We start from the raw sequence: 22,747 nt of genomic DNA, 5'->3' as shown, positions 1-22,747 counted from the left end.
CAGATGTCTAAAATATATGGTTGAAAATGAGTTCGATAAAAATAAATAAATTTTAAAAAATGAAGGCCAAAGCAGTAGGAACAAATATTTTGAGTTGATATTTCGTTATCAACTATTTAATGAATAATGTTGAATCTAGAATTAAATGCGCATCGTCTCTTTAATCAATTAAATTTCAACGACATATTTTCTAAAGGAAATTAGACATTAATCAGAGAAGAAAATTCAAACTAAAATTTTGTTAATTATGATATTCATTGATGTATATTTCAAACTATTTTACTATGTACCAATACATATATTTCAAAGCTTTTCTCATTCAAACTTGCCCGTAAATCAGCCGCTTTCTCTTACCATTTTTTTGTTCGAAAAATAACCCCTTTCTCTTTCTAACGTGCAGACACATTTTCTTACATTCTCTATATATTATTAATATATAAGCCTTGGATTTTTTATCCAGCCATTGAAGCACAAATGGATGAGAATATTGAAGTACCTCAATATTTCTTGTGTCCCATCTCACTGCAGATCATGAAAGATCCGGTAACCACCGTTACTGGCATAACCTACGACCGACAAACCATCGAGCACTGGCTATCGACAGCGGAGGACGCCACCTGCCCCGCCACCAACCAGCCGTTGCCAAGAGATTCTGACTTGACCCCGAATCACATGCTCCGGCGGCTGATCCAAGCATGGTGCATTGCCAATGCCAAGAATGGGATTGATCAAATCCCGACGCCGAAATCTCCACTACACAAGTCCACAGTTCTTAATCTCATTCGAAAACTCAAGAATCCTGTCATGTATGTGGATTCCTTGAAGAAAATGGATGAACTTGCTAATGAGGATGAGAAGAACCGGAAGTGCATGGCCAAGGCTGGATCGGCCAAAGCAATGGTTTTGTTCGTTCTGAAATGTTTCAAGGAAGGTAAGTTTAGATTATCTCGTCTAGAAGTTTAAATAGTTAGAAGTACATATATTTCTTTAAATTTAAAGCCTATAATTTGGCTTGAGCATAAAGGCGTAAAAAAGTAACTTTTTAAATGTAATTCTTCATTTACTCTGAAAATAAGTACTTATGTTAATCTATTTGCTTATAAGTTAATATGAGTGGCAATAAGAGGTGAACTTAGGATCTTTGATTGATTCTATATTAAACTGAATCATCTGTCTAAATGCTTATAAAAGTATAATAAACGTATTTATTTATTTAAATTCTGTGTTCAACAGGTAAAACTACAGGCCTCGAAGAAGCCTTGAGGATTCTCCATCTAACGTGGAATTCCCATACCGACGAAAACCAGCAACTTGTCGACAATAACCTAGCTCTCAGCGAAGCCTTAACATGGATCTTGAAGAGTACTAACATAGAAGTCAACGTCATCACGAAAACTCAAGCCCTCGTAGTATTGACAAAGGTAATCGAAGCAGCAACTCGGAGTTTTCTCGAGAGATTAAACCCCGATTTCGTCAAAGAAATGGTAAAAATCTTACAAAGTAATAAACTCAAAACATCACAACAGGCAGTAAAATCCACCTTGCAAATCCTTATACAAATCTGTCCTGTGGGAAGAAACCGGATGAAAATCATCGAGGCAGGAGCAGTTTTCGTGCTTGTTGAAACTGAACTAGATCAAAGCCTCAAATCGAAGAAAATTACCGAGCTTATATTCACACTTTTAGCGCACTTATGTTCGTGTGCTGATGGAAGAGCACAATTCTTGAAACATCCTGCAGGGATTGCAATGGTATCCAAAAGACTGTTGAGAGTTTCTAATGCAACTGATGATGGAGGGCTTCATATATTTGCTTCGATTTCGAGGTTTTCGGCTACAAATGAAGTTCTTGTGGAGATGCTGAGAGTTGGAGGTGTGTCCAAGATTTGCATGGTGATTCAAGCAGATTGTGCAGATGATTTGAAGAAGAAAGCAAGGGAGATTTTAAGGTTGCATTCTAGTGTTTGGAGGAATTCTCCTTGTATACAAGTTTATCTTTTGACGAGGTATGCTAGATAGCATGCACCTCTAACGAACAACGTGTCATGTATGGTACGATGGAATAATTAATCATTTCTAGTACTAAATACATTCCCAAAAATAATAGCATTTTGAGAGAATAATACGATTTTGCACGTAAAAGGATTTTCTTGAGAATCATTTTTTAACAAATTCTATAGGACTTAATGTTGTTTAGCCCCCTTTTGGCCCCCATTATTTGGATTTATAATGGGAGGAATATTGTTTTTTTTTTAAATAGAAGGTTGTTTATGTATAATATTATTTTATTAAAAATTGTGTGATTGAAAATAGAAGAGAAAAAAATTTAAATTAAATTAAAGAGTTTTAATGGGGCTAAACGGGGGCTTAATATCATGTACCAAGTTGTATGGTGATATTGGATAACATTGTTAATCGCCTACAATAACTAATAAAGTGAGATTCTCTCGACCCCCATGAACACTCTACGTCTATGCTAGGCTGTCGATCCCATGAGCGCTCTACGTTTATGCTAGGCCGTCAATCCCCATGAGCACTTTACGCTGGGCCGCCTACCCTCACGAGCGCTCTACACCTCTGTGGAATTGCCAACCTCCATGGTACCATCTACCAGTACGCGATCAACCCAACATTCAGCCACAAAATCATCAAGGAATTGGGTGGAGATCGCTTAACGGATGTCACGAACGCAACCATCAAATAGTTGGAGGCCCCCACTCAGAACGAGGGATAATGGAAGAGACTACGTGGGACCCGTGGCACTGTAACCGCCCAATGTTCACGTGGCTTAAGTCACCAATANCAGAACGAGGGATAATGGAAGAGACTACGTGGGACCCGTGGCACTGTAACCGCCCAATGTTCACGTGGCTTAAGTCACCAATATAACTACATCTAAGGCGAGACAGTTATCTCTTAAAAGAATTTTGATTATTTGAATACCTTCTTTGCTTTTTCTAACTCGATACTAATTTTCAAACCAGAGGTAAAAGCCTCATTTTTTAGGGAATGTTCAACCGTCGGAGTAGCAGAAGCACCGTACGCAGCCAGGAGAGCACAGAAGTTTGTTTTATTATAACTTCATATGGAATCTCTCGAAAGCGAAATAAATCACAACCAAGTTCTAATTGTAATCAAGCATCTATATGATCTAAAGGACTAAAAAACAATAAACCCGAAAGATGAGAATTGAATGAAAATCGAAAACTGAGAAATTTGTTAACATATGGCCACAAAGGGTTGATTACAAAAAGTATAGTTTATTATGAGACGATCCAACATTTTGAAAACAAGAGAATTAGTTAACTTGCATTTTATGTCAATTAGCAAGCAATAAGATGGTCATAGTTTAATCAAAGAATAATCAATAATGTGTGTTACTCAAAATTTATTGCCGTTAGAATTCATTGGAAGTTTGACTTATTGTTGTTTAGAGGATCTCCAAAAAATTCACTATTTTTTAATAGTATATTCTACAATTTAGAAAGCGTACTCCAATAGGCTCTTTAAATTTAACACTTAATTTTATTATTCCTAAAGAATATTTATTATTTTTCTCTTTCTTTTATTTTCACAAGCTTTCCTCTAAATTGTTACATTATTTTCCTCCATTAAAAATTGAAATACTTTGAATACATTTAATCATAGAGTGTGGCCCTCCAAATTGGAAAAGTGAAACTCACTCTCCAAATTAAAATGTTAATTTTAAAAATCTCTTGAAGTATAAATTTAAGAATTAACTCTTTAAAACATAGAGCATTTTATATTTAAAAAAATATTTTCAAATTGCTCTAAAAGATTTAGTTATAAGTGTTATATAATCTTATAAATAAAAGTTTAAACGTTTGAATTATTATTATTTATTAAGTTGACTGCAATATTATAATTACGTGCGACACATTTTCCTTGACGCGGATTAATTATGACTAAATTGCCAATTGCAACCATGAAAACGAAGTGAAGTTGACCATGACTCAAGAATTTTAATTGAAATTAGGCATTCAAAGAAGACCCCTTGATGGCTTTTTTTTCTGGAATTTCAACTTTAATTTATGTTGTATGAGCAATTTGTAATTATATATTATTTTTTATGTTACACGAAATCACGAATAAAGTATTAATAATTGATTTTTTTAGTTAATTACGAATTCAATCAAAAGAATAGAGCATATTTTAAATTAGTATTTGCATTTAACCCATTAAGATATGAAATTAATGAGAATTATTTTTCCACCCTTTTTTCATAATAATTTTCTTCCAATTTTATTTTATTTTATTTGCATGATACTGGATTTTTCGAATTATTTTTTCTGGATACAATTGTTGCTTTGACTGAATTCATTGGAAATTCTAATTGGTATTATTCATGGAATGTGAACTAAACTATGCAATCTTAACTACGGAAAACATAATTCTTCCATTCATATCTTCAATTTTCTCACCAAAAAATAATAATAATAATTAAAAAAATTCAAAACATCTTAATTTAAAAGGAGAGGATCGAATACAAAGTTCTGAAGGAACTTTTGACCCGACCTTTAGTAAAAAGAAACAAATAAATATGAATTAAACTTTGTTGTCAGGTGAATTTGGCATCTTTGTTGACAGAAGATGCATAAAAAAATGATTAGATGATATTGTTGATATTTCGTTAAACAGTCCAATAAAATTTTCATACATAGAAAATTTTTGTCATTCAAGATGTCATTATAGCATGATTGAATAAATATGTACCATATATTAATCTAGTAATCAACATCCAGTTAGGTGCAAGGTTTATTTCACCTAACCATAATTTCGAATTGGGTAACAACTCAAATCTTTCAAGAGTAGCGATTGAGAGTTTTTCGACCCTTTTATCTTTAGTCAATTTTATTTCTCAATAAGAACAAAAATGGGATAAATTAACAATAAAATGTCAACTTGACACATCATCCATTCAAGCCCACGATACATCAGTGAGTGCCATTGATGATGTTGGGTACCCCACATCTAGAAATGACAACGGGACGAGTTTGAGATGGGACGCCCCCACCTTGCCTTGCACCCGCCTTAGACGAGACAACTTTTTTCAAGTTTACTGTTCCGTTTAATTTTTTTTACATTTTCAAAATTTCAAGTTATGTTATTATTAGAAAATAAAATACAAATTCAAATTCAAAATAAATTTTTAACAAGTCAATTGTCTATAAATAAAATTATTTTTAATTTTTTTTCCCCTCTTAACCACGGCACCAACCCGTTCAGGGAGAGTTTTTTTGCCTCATTCGGGGCAAAGCCCCATTGGCGGGACGGGGTGAGACTTTTTGGCATCACTACCTACATCAAGATATCATCTCATGTAACACAATCCAGAATTCCGGTAATGTCAACGCTGTAATTTTATTAATAAACTTTGATAGCAGACTACAATTTATCGCCAAATATATCTTTGTTCGCCTCGTACATCGTCTCTAGTAAACACGAACTACAGGCAAACTACCCAAAGTGCGAGAAAAAACAACACAAAAACTAGATCATGTTTTCTAAATATAATCAGGACAGGCACAAAGCATAATTCCTAGAATAGGACTTCAAAACTACATCACTGTTGAGCACATTGCACCCTCTGGCCTCCACCGTGCATATCCTCGTCCTCATCGTATGCCTCTTGATGCTGGGTCGGCTTCCTCCGCATCTCCTCCTCGATGTTAACATCATGCAATGTAGTCAACACGAACTACAGGCAAACTACCCAAAGTGCGAGAAAAAACAACACAAAAACTAGATCATGTTTTCTAATTATGCAATGTAGTCAACACGAACTACAGGCAAACTACCCAAAGTGCGAGAAAAAACAACACAAAAACTAGATCATGTTTTCTAATTATGCAATGTAGTCAACACGAACTACAGGCAAACTACCCAAAGTGCGAGAAAAAACAACACAAAAACTAGATCATGTTTTCTAAATATAATCAGGACAGGCACAAAGCATAATTCCTAGAATAGGACTTCAAAACTACATCACTGTTGAGCACATTGCACCCTCTGGCCTCCACCGTGCATGTCCTCGTCCTCATCGTATGCCTCTTGATGCTGGGTCGGCTTCCTCCGCATCTCCTCCTCGATGTTAACATCATGCAATGTAGTCTCCTCACACTCGTCCAGCTCCATGTCCGTTACTAGTGATTGAGGCTTTGGAGGTAGAATTTGCTCGAGGGCCTTGACTTGATCAGGACTTAAAGAATCCGGGAAATCCACAGTGAAATGAATGTACAGTTTACCCTTCATGAATGGTCTCTGATACATTGGCATTCCTTCATCATTGATCGCTTTGAAAGAATCTGCAATATTTTTCCAATTAAGACTCGTGTAAGAGATCAGAATAGAATTTAAGAACGCGCAGAAATTCAAATGAAATGAAATTACGGACCAGGCTTCACAACTTCCCCGCGTTGTGATTTAATGAGGAGCTGTCTGCCATCCAGGTGAGACAATATAAACTGAAATCCGCATAAAGCTTCTGTAAGAGACAAAGTGTGCTCCACAAAAAGGTCTTCGCCTTTTCTCTTGAATTTAGGATGTTCCTTTTGCTGGAGGACAAAAACTATGTCCCCAGTGACTGTGTCAGGCTGTGAAGAAATACAAAACAAGTAACGACCAATCAGCTTTGCAGAATTGGTGATAAACCAATCGATCCTACATACTCTATATAAGATTAACATGTCGTACCGCTTCGTCTGCTTCTCCAGGGAATGTAATCTTCTGTCCATTTTGCATGCCCTTTTCTACATGGACTTCCAAAACTTTCTTCTCCTGAACAACTTTTTCACCTTTGCATCGAGGACATCAATCTTTGTCGCTAATAGTCTCACCTGTTCCCTTGCATTCATTGCATGGATGTTGCATTTGCTGAATCATACCAGGGCCAAGTTGTCTTATTGTAACCTTCATCCCTTTTCCTTGACACCCTGGGCATTTCATTGAAGCGCCAGATTTTGATCCTTTGCTGCGAAGGAGAACATACAACAGAACTTATGAGTTGAGATACCCACCGTCTATAGTATAATTGCAGGACTAGGAACCTGGAACTTACCCATTACACTTTGAGCACAGTGTGTTGCGTGATAAAGACAGCTTCTTTGTGGTACCAAGGTAAAGATCCTCGAGAGAAACCTTCAGTGGATGCACCACATCCTCTCCTCTCCTCTGCCTCCTTCCCCTACTACTACCACCACCACCTAATTATTGGAAAATTAACTCCTTTGTCAGTGTAATATGCACCCAAGTGAAGCGCGGAGAAATAAAGGCTACTCAAAACTATGTCCGAATCCAAACCAAGAAACAAAACAGAGAGATGAAAGTCAGTCAAAAACCTCCAAATGGACTTCCACCAAAGAAGGATGAGAAAATGTCAAACGGATCGTGCATGCCGCCACCTCCACCCATCCCTTCTTTGAGTGCATCTTCACCATACTGGTCATATATCTCACGTTTTTCAGGATCACTAAGAACCTCATAAGCATGAGCAAGCTCCTTAAACTGTAGCATAAAAATATATTAAGTTTAAATCCTATAATTAAGTCTACTGCTAAAAAGGGATAATAAACACATAATATTCACCTCATTATTCCTCTTCTTAAGAAATATGCAGATATTGAGAGATTTAAACTATCTCGTGGATTTGGCTAAACCACTGCTGTCACTAATTCACAGTTAATGCAGTTGAGCAAAATTAAAGATGACACACACCACCATCAAACAATTTTAATTACAGCTTTGTTTTTAACATAACAAAGTTCCACAAATCTAATTGACTTTCCGAATTAACTTGAAAAAGAAGAAAGATGGAAAAATGGTTCCCGTCCACGTAACATATTACAAGTGAAATAGCTTTCAACTCAAACACAACTTGACAAAAGCATAATTGGAAGTGGGGGTCAGATCGAAAACTACAATGTACCGCATAATCTAGGACATTGGCAATAAAATTAGATTAACCCAGGTAACCGCGCAGAATTTTTCAGCATTCAAATTAAGTAAAACTTGTCAAAAGTAACAAATTTTTTACTTCTCCATTTCTTGAACATATAACAGTTTCTCCAAATATCCATCCTCTATTACCTAACTCGGCCAATACTTTCCCTGGATCGTACAGCTATATAAAAAGTTTAAAAGACTGCATTCAGCAGCACCTTATGATATTGTCATTACCATACCAAAACCAGAAGAGGTTACAGGGACTGAATACTAACTAAGATTAAATATTGACAAGAAGGTAAATTGAATCCGTTCAACTCCACAGAACATTCTAAAACCAAGTATCAAAAATCGAAGTCTCTTTCAATCTCTCTTTTCAAAAACCAAGTATCAAAAACCAAGAAGGTAAATTGAATCCGGTCAAATAAAATTACTTTCAATCTCTCTTTTCAAATTTTCCACCAATTAATTCTGAATTTCTCCACCTTGGCTACTTAATATCACAAATCTCTTTCAGACAAATCCTTTCTAATTTTTGTCTTCTTCAAGGAACTAAAGGGATAATAATTTCACATCTATCAAAAATTTCTGTATAATTGAAGCATCTACTATGTACACGTAACTTTTTCATCAAGTCTCAGAAACTATCATATTAAAGAAACTAGAAATATTCAAAAATTACGAAAATTTCGATAAATATAAAAAAGTAATGATGAAATATACCTTCTCAGGATCTCCACCCTTATCTGGATGATTCTTGATAGCAGCTTTCTTGTATGCCTTCTTCAAATCGTCCTGCGACGCCGTTTTAGACACCCCAAGAATTTCATAATACTTAGTGTTATCACTTTTCTTCGGTGCCCTCCCAAACATCTTGAATTACTACCAAAATCACCTATTTACCGATCAATAATCAAACTTCAATGCCGATCTAAGATTACTAATATAAATTCGAGAGCGAAGAACTAGAGAAATGCTCGTGTGGGGATGGTGAAGGAGGTATGGCTATAAGAATTTTGTACGGTGCAGATTGAGTCCTTGTGGGAGGTGAAGAAGGATCGTGGCCGTTGGATTTCCGAGCATTGGAAATCTCGGGGTCTAGAATTCTCTCCCGCTTTCTAGTGCAGCAGTGATTTTAATTTTTCGTCTGGATGGATGTGAACCGCTGATCATGAAAGTTGACGGCTGGTATTAGTGTTCTAGACTATTCCACAAAGGAAAGAATTCAGAATTTGCTAAAGAGGCCCCTGTAGTTTATATGATTACAAGAATTTCCCGCTTAGAGGTTTTGATAGTCTGATTTCCCAAAACATAGAATTAGGATGAGAATTGATTTTTCGAAAAATAAATACCTATTGGGCATTGTGGTTTGATTTCAAAGAGGTTGACCTTATTTACAAGAATACGTCAATTGGTTAATACTTTCAATATTTAATTGACATGTTGCATGGACGTCATACAAAAAAAATGATCGTTTTTTTTTTAAACGTTCAATCTAATTGTTAACATTGTTGTTTCTATTCTAAATCCCCTCTCCCATGAATATATGAAATTAGTGGGATTGATACTTTTGATTGTACGAAATAGATATTGATTAGGGGACAAATGAGGGAGTGGAAAGTGATTTAAGAGAAGAGCATCCTCATGGTGATGGTGGAGAGTCGAAATGCAAAAGAGAGTGCTTGGAAATGCATAGTTGTTTAAGTTTTATGATTGTTTGAGAGTTTGTGTTTATGTCTACGTGGATAATAATTGAGAGTGTTATTATTGGAAATTTAATTCAAACTACTAATATCTATTAATTTCACTTAAAATCACGGATAATAGTATCGCAAGCAATTCTTGACATAACTTGTATCAATGATCATTTTTTCGGGTTTCTTTTATTTACAAGAAATCCCTTCATAAATTTAAGGGATAATTGCAACAAAAAGTTCAAACCTTTGAAACACTAATAAACTTTTTTCATACCTTTAATTTGTTGCAACTGTCAATCCTAACATTTCCAAACATTATAGGGTGAAACCATTCTAGATAGTTTCCATCTACAATTTTGTCGGTTAACCAAAAGTTTAACTTTGACCACATTTTTAATATTTTAAAAATGGACAAAATAGTAACTTTTCATTTATCACATTAAATAATTAAATTAAAAAATAAGAAATAAAAAAAACACAGACACACACAATCATCTTCTTCTTGTCACCCCTCACCGACCCCCACTTCCAACTCAAACCCAAAATCCACACTAACCATCGCCACCTCCACCTCCCGTGTATTTTATTTCATTTTGTTTGATTTGGATTTGATCACGAGGATCTAAATTTGTTTTTTTAGTTTTTCTCACCCCCCCCCCCCTTCTTGTTTGGAATATTGAGATTGAAATAAAGAGGCAGGACTAATGGGTTAATTAGCCAAGGGGCTTCAAGGGCACCAATCATTAGCTGTTAAAGAACAAGGTGAGATTTCTTTTTGTAGTTTTTGTTCCTCATTGGGTGTAATAGAACTGGGTTTAATTCAGTTTCCAAATATCTTATTTTGGAATTTGTGATTGAATGTCGAATGGTTTGTTTTCATTTTTTGAATCGGTTGTTTGAAGAGTTGATTTGGTTGCAGTCGGGTAGTTTCATTCATCTTACGAGTCGATTGATTTAGGAGTAGGACTCTTGATTGAGGTAGAGGTAGAGGTAGCGGTGGTCGGGTGGATTTTGGCTTTGAGGTCGACGTGGGGATGGGTGAGAGGAAGAAGACGATTGTGTGTGTATGTGTGATTTTTCCCTTTATTTCTTATTTTTTTAATTTAATTATTTAATGTGATAAATAGAAAGCTGCACTTTTCTCCCTTTTTTAAATATTAAAAATATGGTAAAAGTTAAATTTTTGGTTAACAAACAAAATTGTGGATGGAAACTGTTCAAATGGGCTTCATCTACTGCGTTTGAAAATATTAGGGGTGACGACCGTAACAAACCAAAGATTTGAAAAAACCTACTAGTATTTTAAAGGTTTGGAGCTTTTGCTACAATTATCCCTAAATTTAACTTAAAGTTTTCAAATCGCCCTTGAGCCAACTCTACAAAACGCAACTCACATCAAACTGGAATATATTTTGACACAAGAAGTAAAGTTAGCAAGTATGAAAAAACAAGATTAGAAGAGAATTTATACATTATATGTATTATAATACTCCACAAGTTGTTAAACGTACACTAAAAAATTCTTGAATGCTCTAAGGGCCCGTTTGATTGCAATAATGAAATTTGGGAGGAAAGAAAATGAATTACAGGGAATTGAATTATCTAAAACTTGTTTTAATGGAAATTATTAATTAAATGTATTTGATTGGTATAGTTTACTACCTGAAAAATGTTGAAATTTTGGATCTTTTGATGTTATTTTTCATGAAAATTGTCAATTAAAAAGATAAAAAATTTTACAATTGTAGATATAATTTTGTCCCATTGCTGAAAATTAAAAAAAAAAATTGGAAAACTCATTTCCCACCAAACAGGTCACGTGTTGTGAGGAGGGGAATTGATTCCATGGAAAAATTTTACAATCAAACACATCAAAAGGTTCTATGGAAAATTTTCCATATCAAACACAGCCTAAGAGGAGTTTATTTAATTGAGACTTTTGTAGACTTTTTGGAATTTAAAAAGTTTATGTGTATTCAATACAACTCTTTGCTACTCTTATGTTTGTTTTCTTGAGCAAATCTGTCATATATTTTGATTTGATACATACCTGAATTGTTTCTGAATACCTCAATGCCTAAGAAATAATTCATAGGCCCCAAATTTTTAGTGCAAATTTCCCATTCAAATCATGCACTACTTGTCCGAGGCCATCATCACATCCAACAAAAATGTGTAGAATGAAAAGTGCTCTCGAAAATTTGACACCAGAGCAAAAAGTTACATGCGTTTTTGTAGATTTTTCTTATTTCTTCTATTTTTTTAATTGGTCTATGATTTTCTTTCTAATTGCGCATAACTATAAAAAGCTTTGTTTAATGGGACAATTGCAGCAGCGATTCCAAGCCTTTTCAATTTTTACTATTTTATCCTAACCTTCATTTTTTACTAGCGAATATCCCTAACTTTTTATAAATATGCAATTGGAGTCCAATCTATGTCACACCCCCAAATTAATATTGATATCTATACAAATTTTACATATATATTTTTTTTCAAGTTTGTTAACTTCTAATCATCTGTAACACGATCATATAATATATCGAAACTCAAAATCATATCGCCATAATCTAATATATATATTCAGAGCTTATAAACATGTCTACAGACCATTTCAAAAGTATACTATATAGGATTCCAAAATATAACCCTACAAATGGCAGGCTACAAAATAACCCTACAGGTCGTCATCCATGTACATCGAACTCTGGAATCCTATATGAGCTCCACAGCTAGCCATTCTATCCATGTAGTTCTATATTCACCTACAATGCAAGAACTACATAAGTCAATGCTTAGTAAGCAAAATCATGCATGTCCTGAACATGAGTAATAACGACATATGACACCATGCCATTTACTTTAAATATCACGATAAAAAGTATCATATTTCAATATTCATTAAAGTCGACTAGAAATCATTTCACTTGAAATCTTTCATTTCATTGGGCCCTTGACCCACCTACTATGCATCGGATAGAGCACTGCATAATATCAATATCAATAATCAATTGGCCAGTATGAAATCGACACCGACAAGTGGACCATCCTCTCGTGACCACTAGGGGCCCATCCCCTGACTACCCCTATGATCACCCAAGAAGTCTCCCACCCGACAACGCCTATAATCATAATATCGCAAGGGCACAGTCGAGTGGTCCGCCCTCCCATGATCACCAAAGGCCCATCCCCTATCTACCTTTACAATCACCCAGGAAGTAACACCCGCAATGCCAAACATATCACATAAGCATGCCTCACATGCCTCGGTGCGCTAGTAGTGGTCAATAAAACATTTATAATGAAACTCACTTTGAAATCATATTTTGCATGTAGGATTTTCAACCATGTTACATGTCGTGCATGCATATGAAAATACTCATAAATGACGTATTTAATAAAAATCGGTGTCAATAGGTTATGCAACCTCATACTCAATGATCGTAACCACCGTATGATGTGCTATAAGCCTCTTATCAAAGTTATGTAGATATTTCAACATTACTATGTCACATATACTAGGTTCTTGCATTGTAGTTGCAAATGGATTTTCACTTACCTTTCGTCTTTATGTGTGTAAGCTCCTATGGAGTGTGTATCAATTCCCTTTTTCGCTCAACGTCGAAAAGTCGCCTGTATTATCATTTAATATTAAACACAATCCTCCATTTAATAATCTTAATACACACAATCCCAAAATACGTTCATTCACGCCAAAACAATTTAGACAAAATCATTATTTCAAGTTGCCGATGACATTACAAATTAATCCCATAAGTCTCGCTATCTCTCGAGTCCAATTATGAACGTCAACGTCATCCAATTGTTTTCGACAACCTAGTATTTCTTAGGATATATTTTCTAGGCCCAAGAGTTCATTAGGGGACATCTAAATGTTGAAATCACATTAAATACCTAAATGGACAGAATCTGTTTTCTAGGTTTCCATCACCGTCCACTCATTTTTCAAACTCTTTTTCATGTCCTTACCTACATTTAACGGCTCCCAAACTTTTACCACACACCTATAACATATATGTGAAGATAATAAGATCATAAAGTTGTGACAAATGAAGTGTTTGGAGCTTCAAAAACAGTCCATTTTCCACTACACCAAATCAGGCAATTTTTCCCTTTGACTGTTTTCGGTTTCCATTTTATTATTATGATACCAACAGAATTCTAGGCCATTAAAATCATTTCTACACTCCCTACTTACATATAAAAACGTTCATATTGTTATATATCTAAGTTAAATACTAAGTATCATCCCAAAATCAAGGTATAAATCACTCAATCCAGCAATTCCTCATCTCTGTCTAGATTACTTTCTTTCAAATTCTTGCAATTAATTACCTCTATTTAGGCATCATAACATCATTAACAATACTCCAACTTAATCACAAACAAGTTCAGATGTTCAAGAAATCATAAACCCCTTAAGAAATAATAGAAACAAACCTCAAAACTATGGAGTAACAAAACTGCTCAGAAATTCCAGCTTCTTGTTTCTATTTCTCTTTGACTGTTTCACCTTCTTTTCACTTGGAATCACTTAGGGACGAGTTAAGGGAGTTAATATATTATCTAGGAGGTAAATGAGTGGTCTTTAAATGGTTGAAGTCGTGCATATTACTTAAGGATTAAGAATATCATGGGCTGCAGCCACCTCAAGCAATCAAGGTGAGTCACTAAGCAGGAGCTGTCATCTTGGCTGCAATACTTGACTTTTCTACCATTATTTTTGTGTCCATTTATGATATTTCAGATATATATATTCATCCTATATTAAGTCCTTGGGGATTAGACACGAAATTTATACCTTAAGGTTGAAGCAATTATATATTAAAGTGAAAAGTCCCCTAGCATGAGCTGTCCAAGTAGGAGGTAGCTTCTTGCAGCCAACTTTAACTTCTCCCTTGCACCACATGGAGCCATATGTGACTTAGAAGAGTTATAAATATCTTGTGTAAAGTTCTTAGGACTTATAGGATGTGTTGGAGGCTTAAGGTTGAAGGAATTAGAGGTTAAAGTGACAAGTCGTCACATGTTAAGTAGGTGTTGTCTCATTTCATTAAATTCTGATTTTACATATATCCTTGCAGGTACAAATCAAGTGTCATTGGTTTATTTTGATGTGCTTACAATCTATTTCACTTGCATTAAGATCCCAAAGTATTTTATAGATCTTATTCCTCAACTGTTCATTTAATTTCTTACCCAATTCTCAACCGATTTTAACAATTCGCACCTCAATATTTATAATGTCATATAAGACATATATTATTACGTTGTGATAATGTCACTTCATCCCTCATGTCCCAAATATGTGAATTACCTATCTAGGGTTTAAGGTGACCTCGATTAGCCGAATGGAAAGTTTGAACCTTCATTGATACAAATTTTCGGCCTTTCAAATATTACATTACCTACCAAGCCAATCTCCAACATTTAGTTAATCTAACTTTCTATCATAACTCAATATAAAATTCACCACCTAGATCGAAGAGTCGAAGGTTATCACCATGTAAAGATTTTAAAGCTTTGATGATCAAATACATCGTTTTAAGAGAAGGCAATCAGAAAATTGATACAAATGACAATGTAATTAGCATGGAATGCATGAATTATATTGGCCAAATGTAGAACGTGAAGTTCGGGGTATTACAATCTATCCATTTGACTGTCAGTTGACCAAAAAGTCAAAATTTGACCAGTTTGGATCAAATTAAAAAGGGTATAATAGTACTGTGCATTTTCCTCATATTAAATAAGTTAACAATTTAAAAATTAAATCAAAAACCCTAAAAAATAAAAATAAGCCCTTGTTTGAGCCCTTTTTTTGGGAAGAATAAATTTTTGAATAGTGTATTAATGGAAAATGTGTTGTTAAAAAATAAGGAAAAATCTTGAATTTGTGTGTAATGTTATTTTATTGAAGAATGTGTGGTTGAAATAATATCAAAATACTGTTGAAAAATATATTTTTCCAAAAGAATGAAGTTCAAACGAGGGCTAAATATATAAAAACTCCCCTCTACCCCATCCCACTCCCCCTAATCAAATTTTGATGAGGTCTTCTTCTCCGACGAGACCTATCAGAAACTGATGCCACCGCCACCTTCTCCCTATCAAATCAGCATTCCACCCACTCAATCAGCTTCTCCTCTAGTGCATCAGTATTCAGTTCCACTACCAACTCCAGTTTGCAAAGATCCATCTTCCCTACTCGTTCAATCGCTCAAATCAACAATTCCTCTGCCCTCGGTGAAAAGACCTTATCCTATTCTTGCACCTCCTCCACCTCTAACATTTGAAAGCCATATAAGCCTTCTCATTCCTACATTACCACTTTTTCCTCCTCCCTATCCCCAGGTACCTCATCCGTATCCTACTCTTGTGCCTCCTCCAACATTTAAAAGCCCCATAAGCCCTCTCATTCCTGCACCACCACTTTCTCCTCCTCCCTGCCCTTGGGCATCTCCTCCAGCACCACCTATTCCCTCCTCTAAGAAGCCAAATACTCATCCAAGTCCAACTATAAAAACACCCCTTTCACCTCCAGCACCAAAACTTTAACAACCTTTTAACACACCACCAGTTCCCAAATTTGAAAATGTACCACCACATTCTAAACCAACTTATCGACAAAATTCTCCTAGTATAGCTCCTATTTCTCCAAAGCCAGAGCCACTTCCTTCTCTTATTGAAAAAGCATTGTCGCCTTCTCTCTATCTACCAGAGTTGGCTTCTCACTCTATTTCTACAACTATATTGATTTGATAGAGAGAAGGTAGCGGTGGCGACGATTTTTGATAGGCTCGTCGGAGAAGGCTTCATTTAGATTAGACTTGGGGAGTGGGATGGGGGTGGAGTGGGGTTATATATTTATTTTTATTTTTTGGGATTTTAATTTAATTTTTTAACTTATTTAATATAAGGAAAATGCAAAGTACTATTATACTATTTTTTATTTGGTCCAAATTGGTCAAATTTTGACTTTTTTGGTTAACTAACGATCAATCCATTCCATCCATTTGGATTCTAACTACATATTTATGAAGGTTAGTAACCTTCGTAAGCAAAAATTAAATATTAGGGTAAGTTCTGAAAAATTGAAAAGATTTGGGACTGTTACTGTAATTTTCCCTTGTTTAATGTACACACATGGAACAAATTACTTGTTAATAATGCGGTGTTTATAACGATGTCTACCTCCCTCACATGGAAAGGAACCCAATTTTGATAAATTATAATTTATTTGAAGTGGATCTCCCTCCACGTGAGGGGTAAACATCCTGATTTACATGTAGCATAACCCTACACACATAATGAGGTATATCTTTATCTTCGAAGCCTCGTGGTCGTGACATAACAGCATCCTCATTAAGAAAAGTATCGTTGCTACATGTTGTATAGTCCAACTCTTTTGTCGCGGTCAAAGTAAGAATCACTCTGATAATAGAATGCTTAATAACTGGATTACATTTTTCAAAATAATCCAATCTTGTGGTTTGTTGAAACCCTTGGCCATCCAATGAGCTTTTATTTAAATTGTCCATTTGAATTATACTCGAGTAGAAATACCCATTTATTGTCAACAATGTGCATATTCTAATGTTAAACCAGAGACAGGGTTTTATTCTGAAGAAATACCGAGTATTCAAAAACCATAACATCCTTCCAGTTATGGTCAAGTGTAGCTTTTTATACTAATTTTGGTCAAATAAAAGTTCAAAATTCGCATTATGTGAGTCCTAAAAGTTTTGGCTTATGTATTCCACATCTTGTATGCATAGCCCCTGGTTTGGGTCCCATTAATTTTCATTCCATCACATTTTATTTTTCTCTCTCTTATTTTCAATCACACAATCTTTCATAAAATAATATTACATGTGAATCGAAAACTTTTTCTTTTTTTTCAACCACTTATTAAAAAAAAAATCTACTCCACCCATTTTTATTTCCTCAAAATGGGGGTTAAACCCGGACCATAGTGAGTATGGGTTGTTTTCAAAATGCTAGGATGAGTGGCACCAAGGTTGGGATAGATCTCAACAATTAAACAGGCTTATTTTTTGCTTAAGTAAATTAGTAAAATTTAAAATGAATATTTTAGAAATTAATGTTAGAAAAAATTAGCCCTGTTTGGTGAGCATTCTTTACAAAAATAATGTTTTGAATAGTGATTTCTAGAAGAATGTGTGATTAAAATGTAGAGAAATATTTTAAATTTAAGTGCAAAATATTTTATTATATAAATTTGCGGTTAAAAATGAGTATATTGATTTATTATTATTATTATTTGGAAATAATGGTTGTCAAATTGGGGTTATTTAGTTTGATAGAATAAGATAAGAATCACTTTATAATTTAAAAGTAAAAAATAACTTATCAATTGTATTCGTAAATAAAGATTAACTAGAAGTAACTTTTCTACTTACATTTAAACTAAACCAAAAATATATTTTATGTACTCTGATATTAATATGACGGGTGATGTTACACATACATTAGAGTGTCCATAATGATGTTCACTCCACTCACATCTAGGGGACTCATTTCGAATAAAATATAGCTCTCATTTGGCCCCCATTTTGTGGAGATGAAAATGAGGAGAATAATATTTTTTTGAAAAATAAGTGATTGAAAAAGAAAAAAAATTCGATTTATGTGTAATATTATTTTATGAAAGATTGTGTAATTGAAAATAGGAGGCAGGAATATAAAATAAAAATAGGAGGCAGGAATATAAAATAAAATATAATGAAATGAAAATTAATGGAACCAAACGAGGGCATAATTTATCCGAGTGTGTCTCCCTCCATGGGAGAGATGTACATCATTATGAACACCACATTATATACAAGTAGCATATTCCTAATATGACTATCACTTGAATTCGACCGTTTCCTCAACAAATTTTCAATATTAGGAATAAGATCAGATTGGTTGGTACGATTGAAAAATCGAAAAATCGATAAGATTATGCTCATATTTGGTAGTTAATTAAAATAAGATTTTCAGTAAAATTTAATAAAAAGATGATAAAATATGTGATTGGAAAATCATGAATTTTATGAAATATGCAGTTAAAATTAATTATTGACTTGACTTAGATTAAGAGCATGCTTGGTACGGATTAAAATTAGATTTTAGTCTAAATAAAAGTCAAACAATTAATATTAACATCTTTCATAGATCCTAAAACTTTTCAGCCATACATTTCAAAAACTTTTATCACAATCTACTAAAAAATCTAATTTTAATCAATACCAAACACCCTCTAAAATTTAAACTTTAATTCTTTTCGAATCTGTTGGAACAAGTAAATAACCGATAGATTCACTTCGAATTTCATCGATTTCATTTTTCAAATATTCTTACGGTTGATTCGAACTGTACTTCGACTCTATAAATTTAGCAACTAATGGTCGAGCCGATTTTAAGAAAATTGAAATTTTCGTTTGAAAGAGGAAAGTGATATCCGAATCCGAACCCAGTGGACAATACGGATCCGGGTGTAGGGCTAAAGAATTCCCGTGATTGACTGTTGGCCGCTTTTTCCCCGACAATGATTTTTCTGTTCGACTTTTTTAACTTTACTGCACCCTAAACGACACCGTGTCCCTTTCTTCAATCATGGCCTATCCAAATTCCTTTTATTCCATCAATTCGAAATGTACGGTTCAAAAATTCTCAACTTGGAATATTGATCGAAGATGCAATTACGATATTTTGATTCTTTTCCTTTTCCTATAGACTGATTGATAGATCCACTTGCAATCCTCAAAGGTCTAGCGATAAAGGTTCTTTTCTTTTCTTTTTCTCTGACATTTCTCACCTTTTACTCTCCCTTTCTCTCTCTGTGTGTATTATTAGTAGAATAGTAGCCGACCCTGATTTTTCAGGAGATTTAAGCTTCCAATTTTTATGTATTTCTTTGTAACATACGAGTTAAGCACAATCTTGTATTTTGTAGATCTGTATTGTTTGTCACTTGAATTAGGGATTTTATTTGGTGAAGTTTATCCTAAAGACGGAAATTTTCTTTGATGAGATGGGTTTTGCTCAGTTTGCTGTTTTGTTGGTGTAATTGTGTGAAAAGGGCTACATTGCTTGTACTAAAGTTCAAACCTTGGTTCTTTTATTACAAAGGTGAAAAAACTTTGGGTTGAATTTTTTTTTTTTTTTTGTTTCTTTTTCCTAACCTCTGGGTGAAGAATAATATATTACAATTTAAAATACGTAGTTCATCAAAGGAGAGTCACGAATTTCAGATTTGCAGAATGGCAATCAACAAAACATAATCTCATAAATAAGATTTAGTTTTTCCAAGCCACATGGGCTGCCATTTGGAATGTTAGTTAGCATTTAAAGATTTGGTATTTATCTGGAAAGTGCATATGGAATTACTCTGTAGAGGTGGTTTATCAATTATAAGAACATACAATTTTCGGAGTATTAGTGATTGCATAGATTTTATGCCATTTGCTGGTTCTCACCAAGGTTACTTTTCTCCCTTCTCAGTATTTATTTATTTATTTATTTTTTTCAGCGACTGACGAGTCAAATATTGCATTTCTCCTGTAGTATTTTCTTTCTCTGCTGGTTAATAATGTTGGAAATGGTTAACTTCGTTTGCCATTTCCTCCTATCTGTTTGATAAGCTCTTGTTAGGAGAGAAAAATGATTGTCTGAGAAAAATGCCAATAATGAGAATTTGGGCTTTCCTGTGGTAGGTCTGGAGCTGATAGATCGATATGGGTGCATCAAAGAAATGGATCAAAGCGTTGATTGGTTTCAAGAAACCAGAGAAATCACAATGTTCGGAGAAGGATGAAAATGTAGGTTTTATTTTCTGGTTGCAGTTATATATCAGGGAAAATAATGTTATGGAAAGGCTAATCCAGAATGCACAAATATTGTATTTGCTTGCATTTACTGAATGTCTGTCTCTTTAAAGAAGCTTTTTGTCTATCTGTATATCCTGCCTTGACTTGTGTGTGCGAATTTCCTTTCCCTGCTTGCTTAATATATGCTGAAAGGATATTCTTGAATTTCTCGTGGAATTTTCCCAAATCTACCTTTTCATTTTGGGAGTCCTGGTGCAAGAAGGCTTCTCAAAGGGCTTGAAGCTGCTCAATATTGATGATATATTTGGTGGACATGTACTATATGTTTATTTGTGAGCTAAATGGGCAAGGAAAAGTGTAGCAGAAGTACCTTCCTAGTGTCATATATGAATATTTGGAAACTTGTTTGAAAACCTCTTGATTGTTGCACCACTCGTTACATGCCTATTTCAGTCTGGATGTTGTGAAGTTTTATCATTAAATAGGCAGGGATCATTGACTAAAATTATCTAATCATGCAGAGAACAGGGAGCATTGACAAGATTTGGCATCGAAGAAAGCATTCTGTTGAGATTGATGCCAACATACTTCAAGATGAGTTCAATCAAGATGCGGTTACATCAGTTGAAGATCCCAACTTTCAGCAAGTTTCAGATTCTACTAGCTCTCCTTCTGCTTCACGTCAGGTGCAAAATGCTGCTCAAGTTCAACAGGAAATGAGAGAAGAATGTGCTGCCATACGCATCCAAACAGCCTTTAGAGGATTTCTGGTACTGACTTGATTCATTTTCTGAAGTTTTATTGTTACTGAACTAAAAAAAGGCAGCCATATTTTCTGATACACTTGACTTGATATTTCATGATTTTCCATCTAGATTTTCTGTTAAAGAATTAACAAAATGCAGCCATATTTTCTGATACATAGCATACAGGCTTGACTTGATTTTTCATGATTTTCCACCTAGATTTTTGTTACCTTTTAATCTGAACAATTAGTTGACATTTCATGAACATACAGGAAGAAAAAAATCCAACATGATGTTTAAGTGCACTGTGATTTTTCTTGTAAGTATGCCAAAAGATTTGGCGCAAAAACACGAGTGGAGAATATGTGAATGCTCATACGTGTATAACATGGATATAAATCTGTTGCAGACCCTCAAGATTTTGTAGATAAGGAGACGTTGCTCATTTGTATTACATCATAAACTTCAATTTGTGCTGCTCTTATTCATCATTATAAAGAATTGTAACAAATTTAGTTACCCTTAACCATTAATTTCATTTCAGCATTAAAATTCGTTTACTATGACATGGTATAGAAAGTTTAATTTCATGAAATTGAAATTACAAAATTTTCTAGAGAACATATATTCTATATGATGCAGCATCAATAGGATGATTAATAGAAACAGAAGAAAGATTCAGAAAGAATGGGGAATTAAGGGAGGGGATAGAAGAAGAATTCAATAGAAGAAGGGGAAGGATGCGCCATAAGCCACCAAAATAATTATTCATTCATCATCAACTAAAAGTTACAATGCAAAATAGGTTTAAATAATAAAGCAACCCTAATGAGTTTGGGCCCGAGCCCATACAATTCCAAATTTAAATAATAGTCCAAGAAAATAAATAAAGTTTAAATAAAATAAGTAAACGTCGTCCGATGTCCTCATCAACTCTCCCGGGGTGGGAGAAAAACTCGACCCCGTCGAGTGGATAAATCAAAATGTTGCAATGAATCTGATGCTAAAGGCTCCAAGTCATGCCATAGGGGACGATCTTTCTGACGAACCAAATATCGAAATTCCACAAATGATGACGATGCCAATTGCAAATTACCTGCAAAAACATGAGCTGACCAAGATAACTTAGGTGAGTGAGAATTTTGCTGACTCTTATAAAGCTCCAATAAATTTGGCTCACGCCGCTGAAGTCTCTCTTTGGAAATCCATGTACCGTCAGAATCAAGTCGATCCATTCAACGAACAAGAAAGCACCGAATCTCTCTATTATTGGTCAACACAAGCTGTTCATCCAAAATAACATCAATTTTATTTTTGTGTGCTGTGATAGGTGGGATTGAAGCAGACATGGCAAAAGATTCTGCGTGGGAATTCTCATGTGGGAGTAGAAACGGGTCATCAGAGGGGCTAAAATAGTCGTTGTAAGCATCGAAGTCCGTAACAAATAAAATAGGGTGGTGGTCATAATGTGATAAAATGTCATTGAT

At 34.5% G+C, this 22,747-nt stretch overlaps 3 protein-coding genes and 1 pseudogene across 4 annotated transcripts in view; 3 read left to right on the top strand and 1 right to left on the bottom strand.

The window, feature by feature from the left end:
• Nucleotides 1-379: 379 nt before the first annotated feature.
• Nucleotides 380-2,197, top strand: LOC111383087 (E3 ubiquitin-protein ligase PUB24-like). The gene is made up of 2 exons (XM_023007156.1): nt 380-931; nt 1,234-2,197. Exons 1-2 carry the CDS (start codon nt 475-477, stop codon nt 2,016-2,018), a joined length of 1,242 nt encoding a protein of 413 aa, XP_022862924.1. The 5' UTR covers nt 380-474; the 3' UTR covers nt 2,019-2,197.
• A 3,159-nt stretch (nt 2,198-5,356) lies between these two features.
• Nucleotides 5,357-9,070, bottom strand: LOC111383048 (annotated as a pseudogene).
• A 6,696-nt stretch (nt 9,071-15,766) lies between these two features.
• Nucleotides 15,767-16,237, top strand: LOC111383053 (proline-rich receptor-like protein kinase PERK2). Its single transcript, XM_023007113.1, has one exon. It carries the CDS (start codon nt 15,767-15,769, stop codon nt 16,235-16,237), a length of 471 nt encoding a protein of 156 aa, XP_022862881.1.
• Nucleotides 16,238-19,254: 3,017 nt separating this feature from the next.
• Nucleotides 19,255-22,747, top strand: part of LOC111383060 (protein IQ-DOMAIN 1-like) — a 7,146-nt gene continuing 3,653 nt past the window's right edge. Inside the window, exons 1-3 of one of the 2 annotated variants that reach the window (XM_023007121.1) lie at nt 19,255-19,467; nt 20,401-20,505; nt 21,036-21,284. In XM_023007121.1, coding sequence (XP_022862889.1) covers nt 20,422-20,505; nt 21,036-21,284 — 333 coding nt within the window. In that variant the 5' untranslated portion in view covers nt 19,255-19,467; nt 20,401-20,421. Of the gene's footprint in view, nt 19,468-19,511; nt 19,817-20,400; nt 20,506-21,035; nt 21,285-22,747 lie in introns of those variants that run through there. The other variant, XM_023007122.1, reaches the window with a different exon arrangement.

The sequence above is a fragment of the Olea europaea genome, unplaced genomic scaffold (assembly GCF_002742605.1).
Source record: "Olea europaea var. sylvestris unplaced genomic scaffold, O_europaea_v1 scaffold261, whole genome shotgun sequence".
Classification (NCBI taxonomy): domain Eukaryota; kingdom Viridiplantae; phylum Streptophyta; class Magnoliopsida; order Lamiales; family Oleaceae; genus Olea; species Olea europaea.
This window is presented reverse-complemented; position numbering and strand designations above follow the sequence as displayed.